General features: G+C 39.2%; 3 protein-coding genes across 6 annotated transcripts; 1 reads left to right on the top strand and 2 right to left on the bottom strand.

Moving 5' to 3' along the window:
* Positions 1–3255: 3255 nt before the first annotated feature.
* Positions 3256–10975, bottom strand: LOC142985446 (lipase member H-A-like). The gene is made up of 8 exons (XM_076133633.1): positions 10836–10975; positions 9788–9851; positions 8581–8729; positions 7758–7859; positions 6177–6323; positions 5093–5285; positions 4087–4224; positions 3256–3406 (listed from the first exon to the last, which is right to left on the bottom strand). The coding sequence occupies exons 1-8, from the start codon at positions 10882–10884 to the stop codon at positions 3349–3351; spliced, it is 900 nt and encodes a 299-aa protein (XP_075989748.1). The 5' UTR covers positions 10885–10975; the 3' UTR covers positions 3256–3348.
* A 1350-nt stretch (positions 10976–12325) lies between these two features.
* Positions 12326–15509, bottom strand: LOC142985608 (uncharacterized). 2 transcript variants are annotated; one of them, XM_076133887.1, is made up of 6 exons: positions 15433–15509; positions 14651–14781; positions 14076–14212; positions 13424–13570; positions 12763–12865; positions 12326–12449 (listed from the first exon to the last, which is right to left on the bottom strand). In XM_076133887.1, the coding sequence occupies exons 1-6, from the start codon at positions 15476–15478 to the stop codon at positions 12375–12377; spliced, it is 639 nt and encodes a 212-aa protein (XP_075990002.1). In that variant the 5' UTR covers positions 15479–15509; the 3' UTR covers positions 12326–12374. The 2 variants fall into 2 exon arrangements, with proteins under 2 accessions (XP_075990002.1, XP_075990003.1); XM_076133888.1 differs by lacking the exon at positions 15433–15509 and adding an exon at positions 15139–15397.
* Positions 15510–15528: 19 nt separating this feature from the next.
* On the top strand, positions 15529–21897 carry LOC142985607 (lipase member H-like). Of its 3 annotated transcripts, none has more exons than XM_076133885.1 (8): positions 15529–16128; positions 17102–17270; positions 18098–18246; positions 18522–18623; positions 19491–19637; positions 20188–20380; positions 20848–20982; positions 21723–21897. In XM_076133885.1, the coding sequence occupies exons 2-8, from the start codon at positions 17155–17157 to the stop codon at positions 21778–21780; spliced, it is 900 nt and encodes a 299-aa protein (XP_075990000.1). In that variant the 5' UTR covers positions 15529–16128; positions 17102–17154; the 3' UTR covers positions 21781–21897. The 3 variants fall into 3 exon arrangements, with proteins under 3 accessions (XP_075990000.1, XP_075990001.1, XP_075989999.1); XM_076133884.1 differs by lacking the exon at positions 15529–16128 and adding an exon at positions 16188–16652; XM_076133886.1 differs by lacking the exons at positions 15529–16128; positions 18522–18623 and adding an exon at positions 16185–16652.
* Positions 21898–22757: the final 860 nt, after the last annotated feature.

Below are 22757 nucleotides of genomic sequence, written 5' to 3'. Positions count from 1 at the left end.
GCCATTTTCCAAATGCACTGCTAAATGTACAACTGTGGGATATCTTTCATGAATTTGAAATGACAATAATCGCCACAGTGCTTCATTAGTACTGACGTATCTGCCCATTTGGAAGTTGCTGATTTCGTCATTCGCATTTTCCGACGCAATACCAAACACAGCCATGTCGCTGCCTTTTGTGACGTACTTGCACAAATATTTGATTGATTTGGCCGAATGACAACTCTCAACGTTTGCATGTGTTTCGAAAATTCGTGATAGCAGCGGGCAATATGGTACAATGAATTCATTTCCGATCTCAATCTCTTGATTTTGAACTTTGACTTTAATAGTTCGACCATTATCTTCTTTTGAACGCCGACGATAAACTGGATATCCATCGTGCCCTGTGACTGTTTCAGCAACTAACGGTCGCGGATATCGTTTTGTGCACTTTCCATCAGCCATGCAAGGCGATAATGGATTCAAAGCACCGCACGGTCCATGCACCATCTGCGTCGTCACAATGTCGTGTAGATGGGGATCAGTGACTGGATCAGGAATTTCAGCTGATATGATGTCATCCACTTCATTTGAATGTAATTTGTTCAGCAACCAAATTAGGATATGAGCATGCGGTAGTCCACGCTTCTGCCATTCCACCGAGTACATATAACAACGTGTGTCACCAAAAACTCGATACTTAGTAAGCACATCCATCATAACCTTGAGTTTTTGCTGAAATACTCTGGCGATTATGTCATGGCGATCTTGCGGTTTTTGTCCCGGTTCCATCTCACGTTCAATTTCCATCCACTTCGGATTGCAAGTGAACGTAATAAACAAATCCGGAGTTCCATAATTTCGCACGTACGTCATAGCGTCTTGAGCGTATTCGTGCATGTGGCGTGGGCTTCCGATATATGATGATGGAAGAATCGTCAGACGTCCAACATTCTGAACATCGCCATCTGAATGAATAGCATCACGCAAGTGTATATAGTCCTCAGATCGTAGCTTTGCCTGATTGTATCGGATGAACGCTAAACGTTCGGTCTCGACTTTGACATACATGTCGACAGCGAATTGCTGGAATAGCCGACGGCACTTCAGAATGACATTCTCCTCATGTGTACGAATCATCAAACGATACGCATAGTAATTCATTGCGCTTAGATTTTTATTCGTTGATACACCTGAAAATGCAAAATTAAATGAATTGTTAATAGAAACCAATAATAGCAATATAATTAGTGTGTGAATATTTTACCTGTAATTGGATCGACCATCTTCAACGTGATGTCGTATCCGTCTTGCCCTTGCCAATAAATGATTGGATATTGTAACGCATCGTACAAACGATGTGTCTCGTTTACACGATGCATGATATTGCTTCTTCGCTGAACGACAATGTCTCGCGATTTAGTTGGATCGCCAACAATAATTGCAGCAACATCATTAACGGTGGGTGCATTGAATCTTCGCACGTGTTCACCTGTTGGGGTACAATCCGCTCTTATGACAAATTTGTGCGTATCCGATGGCATTTGTTCCAATGCTGTTTTGAACATATTAACCACAGCGTTATTAGCGTGAAAAAATGCTTGCAACTGTTCTATAATTCGTCTCTTTAACTGTTGTGTTCCCTGTATATTGCAACGCACATTCAGCTGATCCACCATCGACGAAATAAAATATATTTGCAGAAATTGATGCGGCTCATCCGGTGATGGCACCATTGAACCATGCAAATGATATATTTGTCCTTGTATCTGTAATTGCAAACAATCATTTGTTGAAGAATACGGTGTAACTTCTGATCGTGTGATGGTGTAGTGTTTGGTGTATATGTAGTTTTTATTGTTGCAATTCATTTTGTTAGTGTGAGTGATTGGTTCTGTGTGTTGTATCTTTTACCTTGCAAGTCGGCATAAAGCCGCCTTCTCGAATGATATTAGCTCCAAAGGAAGTCATGCGAAAGCAGTTATTGTATTCAAGGATGTGTTGAAGAAAATGGTAGGAATCGTGATCACTTCCATCGAACAATTGTTTCAGTGGCTGTGGTGGTGTAAGTAATGGATCCAGTTTGACTTTTCCACTTGCGCAACACAATCCAGCCGTTTCTCTTTTAAACTTTAACGCATTACAATATCGGCATACAGTCGTCATTGGTCCAATATCTAAATTTTCATCATTACTGTAGTTCGCAGTGGGATCATATTGGAATGCCAAGCGATTGTATGATGCCAATGATCTTCGTGTGCTCACGCGCTGTCTTAATCGGGCATTTTCTCTTATTATATTTTGTCTTACTTCGCTTAAGTTCTGTGAATACACTTGTTGCTGGCTTGCATGTCTTGTGCGGCGGCCGATGTTCGCACGTCGTCCTCTAGGCATTTTGGACTATGGACAGAGTAGTGAATTTAACCTCAAATGCACGATCCACATAATTTACACAGTTTAACTTACCACCTTAAAGACAAAATGCCTGCTGTTGAAATCGAATAAAAATCTGCACAATACACGTAATTGATTTGTTGGTTTCCAATTAAAATGTTAGGAAACGAATAACTTATATTTTTTACTTTTTTGAACACAATACCGTTTTTTCACATGAAATTCTCTGTCAAACAATATATCACGCACCGGCACCATCTACAATGAGTAGCTGTCAAATAAAAATATTAAAAGAAATACGATACAAATATTGGTATGTAGTACATGCTATATATCAGAGATGGCGCTGTATGAGAAAAATGATTTTCTCTGTTTTTTCGCCTTTCTGTTGAATTTTTTCCTGAATTTTCTTTGCTATAAACCTCGCGGAGCTCGAGACCTTTCCAACGAATCCAAAACCGTGGAAATCGGTTCGTGCGTTCTGGAGTTATAGCGTCAGGAAGGAAAACCCGACTTATTTTTATATAGTAGATGTGTATATTTGTTTGTTTATTAAAATGATCTTGCCATCAAATTGATTTTTATTTGAAACATAACGAACTTCTTCTAAAACCCGAAGATGTAAGCAGAGTATGAAATACTCCCACGTTTCGCCATTAACAATGTTAGTCCCATGTATTAGGGGGCGAGTCTATTGCCATACACCGGGCACGTTACCTTACTCTGGGCTACTATATCGCTCAATACTTTGTCTGTGTCGGGATTCGAACCCGAAAGTTTGTGATAAGCAGCGAACATACATACATAAATTGCAACTTTTTCTTTATAGGGACAAATAAGCAGAGAAAAAGAACATGCTTTGATCGTATTTAAAAAGTGTTAAATACAAAATTAAAGTCGTCTTTTTTGTACATTATATTTATTATTTTTACAACATTTATAGAAAAGTATTCTTATTGGATAAGCTGTTTTTTATCCTTGAGAGAAAGGTGAGGTAGGATTCGTCACCAAATGGTATATTCCTGAAGACCTGAAACAGAAATGTTACATACATAGCATCACACCTTGAGGCTTTGCTACACAAATATAAGGTTCGGCAAAACCCACGGAATAACTAACACAAGAGGAAAGGGCGTGGCGCGCGTGCCATATGAAGTATGTGTAGCTATACATATACCCTAGTACTAACCTAAGAGATGACGCAGCACGTAGATATAATTCCGACATAAAGCACAAAGTATTAGTGCAAAATACGACTCTAATGTCATTGAAATATGGCTGATCATTTTAATTAGTAATAGTTTAACCTTTTCATATTTCAGTGTGCGTTAAATGTCATCGGCTGAGTTTGGCGACAGTAATCTTTGATAAAATAGTATGACATGCCCTGTCCTCTTGTGTTAGGGCGCGTTCCCACTATGTCGTAACGATTAATTTATCGTGGGACGACTGTCGTCCTTAGCTGTTCCCATTATAACGATTGCTTGTCGTCAAAAAAAAATATCTTTTACTGACTGTCGTATCTAGCTGTCACGATAATCTGTCGTCACTGCAAAAAATGTAGACGACAGTAAGTCGTGTCGTTCTATATGTGAACACCTCCATTTAAACATATAAGCCACGACACTTAAAACTACACGATTATCGGTCGTCACGACAAAGTGGGAACGCGCCCTTCGATATTCCGTGAAGAAACCGGCTGTAACTCACCCAGTCTTTGGTACGAGGCCACCCATCCTAAGATTGCCTAGCAAGAAGCAGTTGCCCAACATAGCAGAGAGGTAAGTACCACATCGTCTGCCGGTGAATCCGCCTGATGTTAAGGACTCGGCGAAGTAGAAATATGATCTGAAAAGAAGAGATATTGAGCATGACTGTTGATTTAAGTTGAAAGTGTTTAAGTGTTCTTTGAGTAGAGTGTGGTAATAATTTTGTAACGTCATTTCTCAATTGGTGATTGATGATACTTGAACTGTATTTGAGATGATTGTTCTCGAACATGACGTGAATAATGTTCTAACTACACAATAATGCATTTTGTGATATTGACAGAGCAGTGATAGCCGAGTGGTATAAGTTGACACCTCCCACGCCAGTGGTCGCAGGTTCGAACCCGAGGCAACACACCAATGACTTTTCGAAGTTATGTGTGTATTAGAAATAATTATCACATGCTCCAACGGTGAAGGAAAACATCGTGAGGAAACCTTGCATGCCTAAAAATTTGTTTAATACATTTATTGAGGGCATGCAAAGTCCCCAACCCGCACTTGGCCAGCGCGGTGGACTCAAGGCCTAACCCCTCCCTCATTACGGGAGGAGACCCTTGCCCAGCAGTGGGACATTAATGGGTTAAATTTATTTATTTTTATTTTATCAGAAGTTTTGGTAATTATATTTATTTATTAGGTATTATTAATGTTACTTTCACTTCACATAACGAAGTAGTCATCGATCATGATTCTAGATACCATACCGTTTTGAGCATGAGTTGACTAAGTATAAAGATGCCACAAAGTATGACGTTCCTTAGAATGGTGGTACTAAGTATGACATTATCGAGCATGGCGTTCCCGAGTATGACGTCACTGAGCATGGCGTTTTGTGCACGACATTACTGGGCATGACATTTCCGTGCATGACGTTTCCACTCATGGTGTTCCCGAGTATGACACGAACGAGCATGACGTTCCCGAGCATGATTATTTTACGTTACCTAGAATGATCGCACTCCTGTGAGTTACATCCAGGCATGCTGCTGCCGCCATTAGGATAGAAGTCGACATCTCCGAGCGGCGCGATGTAGCCCGTCACGCCCACGTTGGTGTGAATGACCTCTGTGTACATGCCGTCTGTGGCGCGGAACTTGTTCACGTTGTTCGGCCACGCGGTGTAGGCTGGGTCTAAAGCTAGAAATATATATAAAACATTATGATAAATGACTGATGGACAACACACAGCCGGTACTACTGAATGTAGAAACTTGAAATTTAAGAAAATAAATATTAAAATATTAAATATTATTGGACAACTCACACACGGTCATTTGATTCCAAACTAAGCAGAGCTTGTACTATGGTAACCAAATAACTGATAAACATACTTATATACTTCTTAACACATACTTATATAGACACATTAACATCCAGGCTCAGATGTGTCAGGGTGGGATTCGAACCCACCACACGCGGCGCTCGGTTGTTGCGGCGAGGTGACCGCTTAAACCACTACGCCAAACGTGCAGTTAAGTACGAAAGTAATAAAAAATATCTATTTGAGAACAATATCACAATACTATTAGCTAGCAATAAGTAAATGCTCAGATATTGATAGTCGTTAGCAATAGACAATCACTCCTCTGAAAATTTCATAATATTTGACTTGCTACACTCACATTCGGTTCGGAAATATTTATCGAACAACAAAACCGACTCGACTCACTTGTTATCGATTTCATCTACACATATTCAGGCCGATTTATGCTGGGTCCGGGATGATTTTGTGGCAACTTTTGTAGCCAACGTTTCTACCAGCCTTCAAAAACATAGGAGAGGCACATAGATGTCTCCGCGTAGAACCTCAATGAGGTGAGGTGCAAATGGAAGGCACTGGTGAAGTATTTTAGGGCCCAGGGCCTTCCCGTCCCCGCATCAGATGTTCGGCTTCCGGGTGGTTTTTAGTGAAATCACCACGTAGCCCCAGACTTCCCCCCCCAGGTAAATAGGGTATTTTCCCCGCAAAAAAAACCTACCTATTAACGCTGAACTGAATATGTCAGTCTGTGTCTCTTTACTACATACCAGTGATATAACCAACATCTCCCCTCACGTTTCTGCCCACGATACCAGCCTGATGGCCTCCGAGATGATGTCCAACTATATGGTACATCGCGGGCACGGCGCCGGTGACTGTGTTCAACCAGTTGATGAAACGAGCCACGCTGAGTCCTGGGAAACATAGATAATGTTGTAAAAAGTCTAAGGTGTCACATGTGGGATACCCGATTGGAACGAAGTTTCCCCAATGCCTTCAACTTCTAATGAATCGCTTTCACTTTATTGCTTTACGTTTTTTGGGAGAAAGAGAGAGAGAAAGAGAGTGAGGAAGAGATAGAAAAATAGAGAGAAGGAGAGAGGAAGAGAGAGAGGGAGAGAGACAGAGAGGGAGCGAGACAGAGGTTTCATTCTGGGTGTTATTTTGGGTCTTTAGCTATTTATATAACAAATTTCATCGTAATCGGTTTCAGCAGTATTTGCGTGAAAGAGTAACAAACATCCATACATACATACATTCTCACAAACTTTCGCATTTATAATATTACTAGGATATCTTTCCGTAGTAGCCCTGAGTTTAATTACGTGTCCTGTACCTATATGATACCTAATAATCTCGCCCCCTATTACATAGGACTAACATTGTTAATTTCGAATCGTGGGTGTATTACACCAAGGTCAGGTGCTACTCGCAACCGGCGGTCCTGTATGACAACATGTATGTATGTGAATGAAGCAAGGGAAGTTTGTAAGGATCGTACCAAGTGGCGTTCTTTGGGTTCTACTTGCCCTAATGGGAAAAAGGCTATATATTATATATTATGTATGTACTATGCGTTCTTAGTAACATAATTACAAGTAAATACTTGTAAAAGATTATGAGATAATATGATAACTATTATCATTGATTGATTGTACACTTGTTAAGGAAAATAATATGTTATAATACTGCTTATCTGAAGATACAGGAACTGACGGTTAAGCTTATAATTACACTAAAGTTTTATCAGAAAAAGTGCAGGTGTTTTTGATAATAATATGTTGACCTCATCGTCAGCTGTTACGAGGCGGTGTATATTCTATTGCACATATGAGAGCGACTGTTGCATACATTGGTGTCATTCCCAGGTATGGTTGCTAGTTGGCCGGGATTTCCGGGAATGTCCTGGTATTTAGCGTGCTGTCCCAGGATGAAATACTAGTTTGTACAAAACTACGATAATACGTCGTTTTTTTGGGTCATTCGGACCGGAGATCGAAACTCTGATTTCGTTCATGGCCCCAAAAATGACCAGAAAATGATTGTTCTGGATTTGGCAACCTTATTCCCAGGTCATTAGATTTTTTTTTGTCAGTGACTCATCTATCTAATCCGATTCCATCCACTGTTGCGTATATCTTCTTTCAAACATGTCATTTTTCCCGGTTACAATATGTTAAAACAAACGAGATAATTATGTATAAGTAGGTGTCTTACATTCGAGAAGCCTATGCAATGCAACCCCTCAATATGTTTTTTCTAGAAATTCAGCTTCTTGGGCGTCTGCCCTTATCTCGGAAGGGCGGCTTCCATTAGATAGTCCGAAAAGATAATAGGATTCCACTCACCAGAGGCCAGAGTATTGGTGACGGCAGTAAAATAGTTGATAGAGCCAGCGCCTGTGCTCCAGTCCACCACGATCACGTTCAGATCTTCACCTGACAGGAAGGCTGAAGAAACAAAGAACAATTAACATTTTACTCTCATAATTAGAAAACAGCGAATAGCAAATGCAATTGTAAATGGCGAATCTTGGGCGTGTTTAATAGACTTCTGCTTATACCGTCGGATATAACTGCCGTGATAATAATATCACCATACCTATAAAGGTATGATGTAAAACAGCAATAGCTCAATGGTTTTAGTTATTCATCAATCAGCGTTCAGATCTCATACACCAATAATTATTTCAAGTGACGTGTGTTAGAAATAATGTTCACTTGTTATAACGGTGAACTTGAAGGAAGCTTTTTGAAATCTTATCCAGCATTTCAAGACTCAAAACCCTTAAACCACATTTGCCGAGCATCGTAAATTTACTCTACCTGGGAAGAAACCCTACCTCAACAGTAGAAAAGTATTCGGTTAAATTTATTTATTTACAAGTCTTAAAATATAGCATGTGGCGCAGTGGTTAAGGTGGTCGCCACACCACCAATGCGTTGGGAGGTCGTGGGTTCGATTCCCGCACGGAACAATTGTATTTGTGCGATCCACGAATAATTGTTTCGGGTCTGGGTTCACTATAATAATTTTAATATTTTTTTTATTTTAATTGTGTAATTTTTTGTATGTTTGTAAATGTCCACAAAAGCAATTCTTAGTGCGGGAGATGTCTCAAAAATAATAAATTAAGCTGAGCGAGCTGGAAGACTATCACAGTAGACTCACCAGGCACAAGAACAGTATTAAACGGTGCAGTTGAAGAGTCCATCCATCCATGCAGCAACACAACTGTTCTTCTCGCAGCGTTGTAGTTGGTGAGACCGAGTAGACCTTCACTGCCCATCAGGAGGGGCTGGCTGACTGTCGGGTTCTGTCTGAAAAGACCGGTGAATTAGTCTTCTAGCTGACTACAATTATTGCCCATAATACATTAGAGAGAGCAGCCGCTACTGTCCCACTGCTGGGCAACGCCTTCAGACCTCACCTCCAAATAGCTTAGTAGATAGACAGGCATACTTTCGTATTTTTTAAAAGTGGTGTTCCGTTAAGACCATAGGTGACCACACACACGCTCTTTCGCGCGTGAAACAACAAAAGAGAGAGCGCGCGCCGCTCTCATCTGTCAAGCCCGCGAAGAAAACGTGAACGAAGAGCGCGCCGTCTTTCCCGTGCGTAATCCTGTACGATCCTAATCACAAGCGAAAGAGCGTGTGTGTTAACACCTATTGTTAGAGATTCCTCTGAGCTAGGAAGTTGACATAGACTTCCGTTCCTCGGAGAGCACATCTTAGCCCAGCACAAGTCTATGAGTGATGTAATATAGAGTGTATCTGTGTATTGTGCCCACCACACTATAAACATTTAGTCACTTAAACCCTTGGAGTACCGATTGAAAGTGAAGCAACTTTATAATATACTAGCTGACCCGCGCAACTTCGCTTGCGTCACCTAAGAGAATGGGTCAAAATTTTCCCCGTTTTTGTAACATTTTTCACTGGTACTCTGCTCCTATTGGTAGTAGCGTGATGATATATAGCCTATAACCTTCCTCGATAAATGGACTATCTAACACTGAAAGAATTTTTCAAATCGGACCAGTAGTTCCTGAGATTAGCGCGTTCAAACAAACAAACAAACAAACAAACAAACTCTTCAGCTTTATAATATTAGTATAGATTTCGGGAGATTTTTGGCTCTCAACTAATTGTTTCGGGTCTGGTTGTGCTTTGTGTCCGTTGTATGTATGTTTGTAAAAGTCCCCGCGACACAAGAGCAATTCTTAGTGCGGGAGTTGTCTTTTTAAAGAAAAAAAAAAGAAAAAAAAAAAAGATAAAGATAAAGATAACTTGCTTTCTATATCAGCTAGATTTTGGCAATAAGTCTTTGAGGTATTTATGCTCAGGAGCGAGACAGCAATTAAATAGTTACTTACCTGGTAAACAGATGGTAGACATTCTGTCTGTCCGGGTCATATCTGGGCTCAGGTGCCGCTAGTACTGAAACAAGATTACATTCTGAAATATTTATGAAATTGACACAATGTTATAGTCCCACAACTTAGTAGAAAGTCTTGCATACAAGGTTCGCGGCTGGAGGTATACAACATACAGAATGTATAACATCAGTGACCCGCAGTCTGCAGCTGACGGTGACCTGTTTCATACAGATACTGGATTTTGAAAATACATAGAATTCTTATTTATACTCTAGATACCAAAATCGTTCATGCCAAAGCTCTCTACAAAGTTCCTGGGCTCTGGTAATTTTAGTAAACTTTTCCTGCTAAACTCTTTTAAGTTTTAGCTTATGTAAGTAATTTAATCAGTCAAATATTACTAAATGTATAACAAGAAACAACATATTATTCAAACACCTGATCCTAATTAAAATACTTTACTTGAAAATGGTAATTATTCTTTCAAAAAACGGACTTCGTAGCTTCTACAAAACATAACAAATTCGACATCATCATACAATCTTCTTATCGTATGGTTAGTGGTCAACCTAGTGTCAAAGTTGTTCAAGCAAGCCTTTGACGTGGCTTAACGACTGTTATCTTAATTGACAACAACCGGGACCGACTTTTTACGTGCCCTCCAAAGCACGGAGACGCCCTGTTCAAATACCACTATGCGGTCACCCATCTATGGTATGACCGCGCCGATGTTTGCTTAACCCACAGATCGTTTACCGACCGGTGAGCACAACTGGCTACGGGCGCCTCGCCCATCATATCATACAATGAAACGCATTATTGAGGATAACTCTATCGAGTTTCCTAATTTTGACTAATTTTAAATAAGCCTTCATGAAAAGCATTACCTATTTACAAAAAAATTAAACATTAAAATCTAAAAATGTTATGAACAAACATGGAACACACCTTTCCCTCTTTTGAATACGGAAAAAAAAAATTCTACCTATGCAATAAAACTCTCTTTTCCTGTATAATATAAAGTAATGATAATATAGGTATTTACCTGCACCAATGGCTATCGTTAAAACAATGATCGCTTGTGACCTCGCCATGCTGGTAGCTCTTTAGACAATGCTCACTAGTATTGTAAAGACTGTCTATTGATTATCTTTACAAAACCTATATGTAAATACCGTGGGTTTGCTTGAGAAAGTAATTATTTTATCGTCGAAAGGTTTCAGTTGCCTATCACGCAAGTGGTCGAGATTTCGTAGCCGGGGCAACATATCAATGACTTTTCCATGTTATGTGTGTATTAGAAATAATTATCACTTGTTCTAACAGTGAAGGAAAACATCGGGATGTAGCCTTGCATGCCTGAGAGTTATTTAGAACAGTTTTTGAAGTCTAAATGCAAAGACGGCTAAATCGACACGACCAGAGAGGCCAGGCGCAGGACCGACGGCTTTACGTGCTCTCCGCGGCACGGAATAGACTTCCATGCGACCTTAACTATGTAAATTCGAGCAATCTCTGAGATTTTTTTACAGAAAACCTCAGGTAACACTTTTAGGCCTGACCCGGGATTCGAACTCGAGACCTCTCTACGGTAGTCGCATACACTACCGACCGCGCCACAGAGACATTATTACCGTTACGCTGCTATAGTAAAAAATTATAAACCAAGTTTTATTTCTACAGACAGACATTCCAACATCATTTCTATGTTAATATAGATTATATACGTATTAAGTTCTTTATCATAATCCTTACACAATGGAATTTATTATTATTGTATAGAAAATAACATATCCATGCATTGTTCAGTCTTGCGCCTCTTTGTCACCGGTGGGTAAACGATCAGTGTGTTAACTTGTACATTACATAGATGTAGGAGCAGTGTTTGAGCTGAGCGTCTCCGTGATACAAGTCACGTTTGTTGTTTAACATAACAACAGTTCCAATCTTATTTACAATGTCTCATGTAATAAGGGCTGACCTATTGACATAGTTATCATCTTCTTCTTCTTCCAACTATGTTGGAGTCGGCTTCCAGTCTCACCGGATGCAGCTGAGTACTAGTATTTTACATGGAGCGACTGTCTACTGGACCTCTATAACTGAGTTAGTTGGGTTATAACACGATATCTTTCGGTAAGACAGGTTGTCAGATTTTCAAGCTTCTGACTACTGTCAAAGATCTTAGAAAATGACAGCCGGGACCCACAATTTAACGTGCCTTCCGAAACACGGAGGAACTCGATATGATGTATAATATGGTCACTCATGACTGGCAACGGAAATACATATATTATCTGTGAAAATGTCATCTGTCTAACTATCACGGTTCATGAGATACAGCCTGCTGACAGACAGACAGTGAAGTCTTAGTGATAGAGTCCCGTTTTGCAATACTAAACAGACGAATTGAGCACCTCCTCCAAAATCAAAAATCTAAATCAAAACATTTTTTAATTTAGGTCAAGTGCCGACACTTATGATAGTCAATGATACAGAGAGTGAATTTACCGCCAGTTCGGAAGGTAGGGCCAATGAGAAGAGATTCTTTTTTAGTCGGGTTATAAAACTGCAATATATTATTTTATAGTTTAATATGATTTACTTTCAAAGTTCGTTTACGTGTTTCGTCTTCGATGGAGTAGTTGTGGAAATGTTCCTGAAATTACACAAATGTAAATCATATTTTAAACAATATTATTTAAATAGTTATAGAATACTAGCATTTAACCCGCGACTTCGTCCGCCTTCTGAATTTTCCCATGGAAATGCATCATTTTCCCGGGGTAAAAAGTAACCTATGTCCTTTCTCGGGAATCAAAATATCGCCATACAAAATTTCATGCAAATTGGTTCAGTAGTTTAAGCGTGATTGAGTAATAGACATACAGACACACAGAGTTACTTTCGCATTTATAATATTAGTATGGATTGATCACTGAAACTATAATAAGTAAATACTGCAGGTTTACCAGATCTTCAACAATCTTAGTGACGCTGCTTGTTTCTTTCAAAGACTTGGTGACCGACTCTGGTATAGGGCCCATACCCTGGACAACTAGTTGCACCATTTTCCTAGAAATATAAGATTTAAGTTACAAATCAGTGGCGCAGTCGGTAGTGTATACAACTGCTGATCATGCTGTCTCGGGGTACAATCCCAGGTCGGGCCAAAAAGAAATTCCTGAGTTTTTGTTAAAAAAAATTCTCAGAGATTGCCCGGAGTTAGGAAGTTGATGTCGTAGACCTTCGTGTCTCGGAGAGCACGTAAAGCCGTCGGTCTTGCGCCTGTCCTCTCACCTGTCGTGACAGTTTGGCCGTCACACCGGGCTATGAGAGTGAAGGAATAGAGAGTGTACCTGTGTATTGTGCACACACTTGGACACTATAAACAAAGTCCTGCACAGTTGGCTGGTTGAACATGGGGCAACGTAGGACCAAGGATGACAGTGAAGGACAATATAGGACAACGCGAGACGAAGAAAGACAAAGGACAACGTGGAAAAATAAGAGAAAGTAAGACAATAAAGTCTATCGTGGGACAAAGAAGAACAATACAGTTCGACGTGGGACTAATTGAGATAATTTAGGACAATATAGAAGACCTTATGACAAATTTTGGACATTACTTACTCAGCCATCTTATAACCGACGTTTATACATTGATTCCTTTCTTCAGCAGTAGACTCGAACCGCGCGTAATTATCCAGTATTTGTTCAGGAGTTATTGTGAAGTTTTTGAAAAACCTCCTCGATTTGAAGGCTTTCGCTTTTATTAACCTGAAAATTGAAGTTTGTTAGTTTGTTTTTACAGTATACTGTCATTTGTAGCGTTTTCTACAGTCGAAACGGTATAGAGAGTTTGACATTTTAAATGTACTACCAAAATAGTTCTTTCGGAGCCCGGCAGAGGCGCTGTTTATCGTGAAAAATTTGTCAATAGCTAGCCGGTTGTCGGTAGTCGATAGTAGTAGAGAATCGAGCTAGCGATTAATCTGTAGCGCATTCGATAGCATATATAAATATATTATATGTTCCGAGTTATGTGTTAGAAATAATTATCACTTGTTCCAATGGTGAAAGAAAACATCGTGATGCAACCTTGCATGCCTGAGAGTTCTTAAGAATAGCTCTTGAAGGTATGCAAATTCCCCATTTCAGCCAGCGAGGTGGGCTTAATGCCTAACACCTTCCTCATTACGGGAGGAAACCCTTGCCCCAGCAGTGGGAGTAGTCGGAAATCGAGTAGTAAAAATTTTCAAATATCTCAAAATCTCTTACATACTTCTTAGAACTCGTTTCTGGAGTGGTTTCCACTTTGTTCAAACCAATAATTTGTTGTACTCTCTGATCCAATTCTACGTCAACATTTGAAAGCGCCTGCATTACTACCTCGTCGAATAGTAAGAGAAGTTTTGCATTCTGAAAAATTTTAAATAAATTCTATGATAATAATGATTATCTCTGTGGTCTAAACGGTAGTGTGTACGACGTCTGATCACAAGGTCTTGGGTTCGAGAGCAGTGCTATTGAACTTTTCTGTATCAATCAATCAGTCTAGTCTTTCTTCCAACTATGTTGCAGCTGGATACCAGTGGTTTACATGGAGCGACTGCCTATCGTACCTCCACAACACAGTTACCTGCGTTAAAACATTGATGCAATATTACTTCGGACATTAGAAAATAGTAGCCCGGAGTTTAGTATCGTGCTGGGAAAATGGCGAAAGGGTCGTCCCCTATTACATGGGACTAACATTGTTAATAGCGAAACGTGAGTGTATTTGATAAATCTTTACCAACATCTTCAGGTATGTACATACATAATAATATGTATGTATGTATGTATGTAGGTACTTACTTTATCTTCCAATATTTTCACATATTCGCGTGTTTTTCTAAACCTTCGCACGACATCTTGAATATCTTCTCCATAAAGTCTGATCGCTTCTGATTCTATGTCATATCTTCTTGATCTTACAGTTGTAAGTGCTGAAACAATACAATATTTGATCAACTTTTAATTATTGCCTTAGTTACCGCGGTCAGATTCTTCGAAATAGCTCAGTAGAAGTTTGTTAATCTAACATTATGATTTTTTATTATCAACATATAATTGGACAACTCTGAGAGATGGGCTAATATAGCCACGAAGTGGGTGCCACAAGATGGTCGGCGGCAACGGGGAAGGCCCAAACGGAGATGGCGGGACGACATAGACGCGTTCCTGGAAGATTGGCCGGAAGCAGCAAGCGACCGAGGGGTCTGGAAGTCTAGGGGAGAGGCCTTTGCTCAGCAGTGGGACACAGAAATAGGCTAGATAAAAAAAAAAAAAATTGGACAACTCACACACAGTCATTTAATTCCAAACTAAGCAGAGCTTATTCTGTAACCAAATAACTGAAAAACATTTATATACTTCTAAATACATACTTAAATAGATACATTAACAAGCTCAGAACAGATACTCGGGCTCATCACACAAATATTAGTCCCGGGTGTGATTGGAACCACACGCGGCGCTACAGTTATTGCGGCGAGGTGACCACGTTAACCACTGCGCCAAACGTGCAGTTAAGAGACATTTATAGTCCACAAGGTCTACTTTTCTGACAATTATAAGTATTTTAATTAAGTACTCACATGCGAAAACAAACAAAATGATTTTCAATAAAATATGCAACTTCATTTTACAATATTGCTTTTGATAACAGCTTCTAATAAAATGTAATAAAAATCACATTTTATAGACTTGAGTTTATAGATTTTTTTATCGTATGGTTAGTGTTCAACCTAGTGTCAAAGTTGTTCAAGCTGTTTGAAAGACTTTGACATGGTTTAACGACTGTTATGTTAATTGACAACAACCGGGACCGACTTTTTTCGTGCCCTCCGAAGCACGGAGACGCTCAGCTCTAATACTACTCAATGCCGCATCTTCATAGGATGTTCTAACCGGTTAACTACATTGCATGGATCTGTCCACAAACAGTTGTTTCGGGTCTGGTTGTACTTTGTGTCCGTTGTTTGTATATTTGTAAAAGTCCCCGCGACACAAGAGCTATTCTTAGTGCGAGAGTTGCAGTTCTTTTTTCCAATAAATATCGGCTAGAGGACGTTAAATTGTGGGTCCCGGCTGTCAATTTCAAAGATCTTTGACAGTCGTTAACAGTAGTCAGAAGCTTGAAAGTCCGACAACCAGTCTTACCGAAGGGTATCGTGTTGTAACCTAGGTAACTGTGTTGTGGAGGTCTGATAGGCAGTCGCTACATGTAAAATTCTGGTATTCAGCTGCATCCGGTGAGACTGGAAGCCGACTCCAACATGGTTGGAAGAGAGGTTAGGCTGATACATGATCATGTATAGTACGACTGTTCTAAATCTATACTAATCTATACTAATATTATAAAGCTGAAGAGTTTGATTGTTTGTTTGTTTGTTTGAACGCGTTAATCTCAGGAACTATTGGTCCGATTTGAAAAATTCTTTCACTGTTAGATAGCTCATTTATCGCTACGACCATTAGGAGCGGAGTAGTAACGAAAAATGTTACAAAAACGGGGAAAATGATGACCCATTCTCTCTTATGTGCCGCAAGCGAAGTTGCGCGGGTCAGCTATGTAAAATTCTAGTATTCAGCTGCATCCGGTGAGACTGGAAGCCGACTCCAACATAAGTTGAAAGAGAGGCTAGATTGATACATGACCATGCATAGTACGACTATTCTTAGCCCTAGATATAAATGTCTCAATCTTATCACAATTGATAAGAATGTTGCTGAAATATTAGGTATTTGTTATCGGTCAGTAGATTCTTAAATATGGTGGCAATAACGTTTTTATTATTATGTGTGGTTACTATGGGTAAGTGATTTTTATTTATTACATAACGCTTTTTATATTTGAATGTGTTAGCAGAGATCTTATGTTAGTCCCATGTTATCTGACTCTGTGACGCAGTGGTAAAAGTCACCACGCCGCCGCTACTATTGCGTCGGGAGGTCTCACCCGGGAATAAGTCTTGGGAGCACAGTGATAGGCTTTTGCATAAAACTGTTTTAAAACAGGTCCTTGTTTTACCAATCCACGAGAACTTAGAAACATATAAACAAACAGCTTTATTTTGGTTACTGACGAACCTAGTGTTAAAGTAGTGTAAGTGTTTGTCGTGAACTGTTGTTATGTTAAACAACAAGCGTGACTTGTATCACGGAGACGCTCAGCTCGAACACTGCACCTACATCTATGTAATATCCGCGTAACACACTGATAGTTGACCACTGCAACTGCTAAATTTCCACCTTTTCTTCCAGGATTGACAGACGATATAGTGTCCAAGTTAGACCCTGGTCCGAGGTACCAGTACATGCCAGGACCTGATGGTAGACAGCATTTAGTAGACCTATGGGTGAAGACCAGAAATGTGAATGAGGCTGCCAAATATAACCCTGATGTACAAAATGCCTATCATTTGTTCACTAGGTAAGTGATAAACTAAATTAATTATCTATTCTCTAGCTGACCCGCGCAACTTCGCTTGCGTCACATAAGAGAGAATGGGTCATAACTTTCCCCGTTTTTGTAACATTTTTTACTGGTACTCTGCTCCTATTGGTCGTAGCGTAATGTTATATAGCTTATAGCCTTCCTCACTAAATAGACTATCCAACAGTAAAATAATTGTTCATTTCGCACCCGTAGTTCCTGAGATTAACGTTCAAACAAACAAAATAAACAATCAAACTCTTCAGCTTTATAATATTAGTATTGCTTTTGGTCAAATATCGACAACTAGCTGACCCGCGCAACTTCGCTTGCATTAGAGAGGGTGAAATTTCTCCCTGATTTTGTAACATTTTTTGCTGGTTCTCTGCTCCCATTGGTCGTAGCGTGATAATATATAGCCTTCCTTAATAAATGGGCTATCTAGCACTAAAATATTTTTTCAAATCGGACAATTTCAAACAAACAATCTCTTCAGCTTTATAATATTAGTATAGATATTTTAGATATAGCATCCATTCTCACAAAATTTCACATTTACAATATTAGTAAGAAGTATAGCTAAAATAACTATCTATATATATAAAAATGAAACCCGTTTTCCTTGGTCACGGCATTACGCGTAAATGGCTGGACCGATTTTACTAATTCTTTTTGTGTTGTATTTGTTACTATTAGGAGAAGGTTCTAACGAAAAAAAATATTAAAAAAATCTCTCAGAAATATTGAAAAATAGACATTTAATTTTGCATATTTTAGGTGGTACGAAGTTCGTCGGGTCAGCTATTAACACTATATTTTTCTAGGCAGAACCCCACCACCAGCCAGCCGATGGTGCTAGGCAACGAAGCTCTGGTCTCCAGCTCCAACTATGACGTGGGAAAGACCACCATTGTCCTGGTGCATGGATGGATGAGCGACCCTTATTCCACCATCAACAGGGTGTTAGTACCAGGTAAATCTATATATTAGGTCGGGGAAAAAGTGTTTTCGCATTATAGTATGTATGAACTTGTAATAAAATCTTTTCTCTACACAAAAATGTTTGATATTTGGGTAACTCACGAGCTCACTGAAAGAAACCTAATGAACCGTGTACTCATTTGTGTTTCTTGAAGCCAAAGATATTTTATTAGTCGTGAGTCGTATCCGTGATACAAGTTCATACATACTATAATGCGAAAAGACTTTTTCCCCGACCTAATATTAAATTTTTGTTTTACTTTCCAGCATATTTAGCTGCTGCTGATGTGAACATCTTGGTAGTAGACTGGAGTGTCGGAGCTGGTACTATTAACTATGCGACTGCAGTACTAAATACTGTCACTTCTGGTTAGTACCTAAGATTAATTCTTTCACGCAAGTAGTGTAATATGTCGGTCTTACCTGCTTTAAAGTATGGTTTGATATTGTATATGGAATTGCCAACTCCTGAATAGTTATGAGTGCCTAGTAGTTTGGTTGAGTAAAGTACCTACAAAGTTTGGCGCAGTGGTTAAAGTGGTCACCTCGCCGCAATAACCGTTAGCGCCGCGTGTGGTGGGTTCGAATCTCACCTGGGACAAATATTTGTGTTCTGAGCCTGGTTGTTAATGTATCTATATGAGTATGTATTTACAAGTATATAAGTATGTTCATCAGATATTTGGTTGCCAAAGTACAAGCTCTGCTTGGTTTGGGATCGAATGACCGTGTGTGAGTCGTCTAATAATGTTTAGGATTTTCGACTGAAAGTTTGGCGCATTGATTAAATTCGTCGCTTCATTAATCACCTATTAGTCTATTTTGAGTTTTAATGCTGATTAATGTTAATATTCATGTATGTCATTTTCACCCGGGACTTCATATAAATGAAAATATTTCCCGGGTTAAAAAAGTGTGTTAATGTAGGCTATAAACTACCTATGAACCATTTTATCAAAATCCAGTTAGTAGTTTCGACATAGTTAAGTAATAATAAAAAAAATGTTGCAAAATACATTTTTGTTTTAAAAAGACAACTCCCGCACTAATAATAGCTCTTGTGTCGCGGGGACTTTTACAAGCATACAAACAACGGACACAAAGTACAACCAGACCCGAAACAACTATTTCTAGGTCGCACAAATAATTGTTCCGTGTGGGAATCGAACCCACGACCTCCCGACGCACTGTTAGTGGTGTGGTGACCATCCTAAAAGCCTACTCCTCAATTTCCAGGTGAAGGAGTAGCTCGCTTCATCAGCTGGTTGTGCGGCATCACCGGTACCTCATTGACACAGTTCCATCTCACTGGGCACAGTCTTGGAGGTCACCAGGTCGGCGTCATCGGCCGGAATCTAGGCGGAGTAGTACCCTATATTATGTGTAAGTAATTTTTTTGACGCTGTCTAAATCCTACTAATGTTATAAATGCGAAAGTTTGTGAGAATGTAATAGATGTTTGTTACCCTTTCACGCAAATACTACTAAATCGATTACGATGAAATTTGGTATGGAGATAGCTGAAGACCCAGAATAACACATAGGTTACTTTTTGTCCCGGAGTTCCCGAGGGATCGGGATTTACACAGGGTTTCCACGCGGGCAAAGTCGCGGGCTGCTTCTAGTAATTCAAAGGTGACTGACTGACATAGTGATCTATCAACGCACAGCACAAACCACTTAATGGATCGGGCTGAAATTTGGCATGCCGGTTGATGTTATGACGTAGGCATCCGCTAAATTCACTTTGTCTGTTTTGTGGTAGCGTATGCGACTTCCACGCAGATGTCCTGAGTTCGATCCTCAAGGTAGGCTAAAAAGTTTTACCTAAGATTATCTGTGAAGAAAGCATGTTCGGAACTATAAAAACTATTCTCTCTTATATTATCTTACTAGAGGAAATTAGTAAACCAAAATAAATTTCTTATTCCAGCGTTAGACCCAGCCGGCCCCGGCTGGTTAACAAACGACAATCGTTTCCAGCCAAACGACGGTTTATACACAGAAGTCATTCATACAAACGTGGGCGTCATGGGCTATCTCCCAGCGCTGGGCAAAGTGGACTTCTATCCCAACGGTGGGGTAAACATGCCCGGTTGTACCGAACCGAAATGTGACCATGATAGGTAAGAGTAGTGACATCTGTTGGCCTAACAGTAGAACTATGCATGAAAACGTCGTAATTGTATAGATTTTTTGCTGTAAGTAGTGACATCTGTTGAGCAATAGTGGAACTGTTATGATAATAGTAAGTGAAAAGTTGCAGTAAAGTGAAAGATTGGGTTTTCGGCTAAATCGCTAAAATTTGGAAAACCAAAAGGATAAAATACGAATCTTAAATCCTCGTGTATTTTTTTTATATTAGTAATATAAATAATCTCTATTGATTTTTTTGACGCAACGGGAATAATATTAAACTTTCAGCTATTATGAAAACATTCTGATTTAAATCCGACCTTCTAATCGAACCTGAGATTTTGTGATCAGCAGTCGCTTGCCTACTACCATTCAGACACACAAAGACAGTACAACAGCACTATTTAAAATTTCTTAAAAAACTCAGCAGTATCGAATAATTTCCTTATATTTTCAGATCGCTCTACTACTTTGCTGAATCACTAACAAGTCAATTTACTGGAAGAAGATGTCTGACTTACTTAAATGCTTTGACTGGTTCCTGTTTCTTAACACAGACCCTGAACATGGGAGGTCTGGAGCCTAAGACTGGGTAAGTTTTATGCTGCTTGTGCTATAATATTAGGTCGGGGAAAAAGTCTTTTCGCATTATAGTATGTATGAACTTATTATAAAATCTCTCCTCTACACAAAAAATCTCGATATTTGGGAACCTCACGAGCTTACTGAAAGACACCTAATGAACCGTGTACTCATTTGTGATTCTTGAAGCCAAAGAGATTTTATTACAAGTTCATACATACTATAATGCGAAAAGACTTTTCCCCGACCTAATAAATAGAGGGTCAGGTGCTACTCGTAACCGACGGTCCTGTATGACAACATGTATGTATGTGAATGAAGCAAGGGAAGTTTGTAAGGATCGTACCAAGTGACGTTCTTTATTCTCTGCCTACCACTATGGGAAAATGGCGTGATATTATGTATATACGTATGTATGTATTTATTAATGAACTAGAAGCCGCCCGCGACTTCGTCTTCATGGAAACCCTTCCCGTGTAAATCCCAATCCCTCGGGAACTCCGGAATAAAAAAACCTATGTGTTATTCTGGGTCTTCAGCTACATAGATACATACCGAATTTCATAATAATCGATTCAGTAGTATTTGCGTGAAAGAGTAACAAACATATATACATACTCACAAACTTTCGCATTTATATTAGTAGGATAGTTTGAGAACAGCTCTTCATCTAACAAGATCTACAAAAAATCTACCTCCTTTCGGCTAAATTAGGGGATCAAACTAATTAAATTACTTTCCTTTTTTCAGGAATTCTGGAATATACTATACAGAAACCAATGCGGCACCACCATTTTCAAAAGACTGATAAATGGTTATAACCCATTACTGTCCCACTGCTGGGCAAAGGTCTCCAAAAATGAGAGAGTTGAGTCCACCACGCTGACCAAGTGAGATTGCATGCCTTCAAGAACTGCTTAAACAACTTATAATATAAGATATTTATGTATATTTCTTGTTTTTTATTTCTTAAAGACTAGTTACACGTTTTTTCCGTAGATATATGTATATGTACGTATGTTTGTTTATTCTTTCACTCAAAAAGGACTGAGCTTTTTTTAATTTTTAAGAAGCCATCTCCCCCACTAAAAATTGTTCTTGTGTCGCGGAGACTTTTACAAACATACAAACAACGGACACAACGTACAACTTACTAGAATCAAAACGGAAAATTTGTGCGCAATAATTTTCCCGTGTGGGAATCGAACCCACGACCTCCCGACGCAATGGTAGCGGTGTGGCGACCTAAACCATAGCGCCACGAAGGCAGTCAAGGATAATTTAGATGACCACTAACCATACGATAAAAAAAAATAAGCTTGTTACAATAACTAAATGCTTTTATATCCCGATTTTAAATATTTAACCTGAAATTCAAAAATGATTGATTTCCGTAAGAAATAGCCAAGAATTTTAACTTATGTGTCATGCGAGTTTTATGAACTGTGTTAGATAAATATGAATGATAGATGATAAAAGATTGATTCATTCTAGCCATAGACTGCCTGACTACGGAAGTATTGTGACTCAAATAACAGAAGAATAATACATACATACATACATCTATACTAATATTATAAAGCTGAAGAGTTTGTTTGTTTGTTTGAACGCGCTAATCTCAGGAATTACTGGTCCGATTTGATGAATGATGAATTCTTTCAGTGTTAGATAGCATATTTATCGAGGAAGGCTATAGGCTATATATCATCACGCTACGACCAATAGGAGCAGAGTATGAGTAAAAAGTGATACAAAAACGGGGAAAATTGTGACCCATTCTCTCTC

This window comes from Anticarsia gemmatalis, chromosome 30 (assembly GCF_050436995.1).
Source record: "Anticarsia gemmatalis isolate Benzon Research Colony breed Stoneville strain chromosome 30, ilAntGemm2 primary, whole genome shotgun sequence".
Classification (NCBI taxonomy): Eukaryota; Metazoa; Arthropoda; class Insecta; order Lepidoptera; family Erebidae; genus Anticarsia; species Anticarsia gemmatalis.
This window is presented reverse-complemented; position numbering and strand designations above follow the sequence as displayed.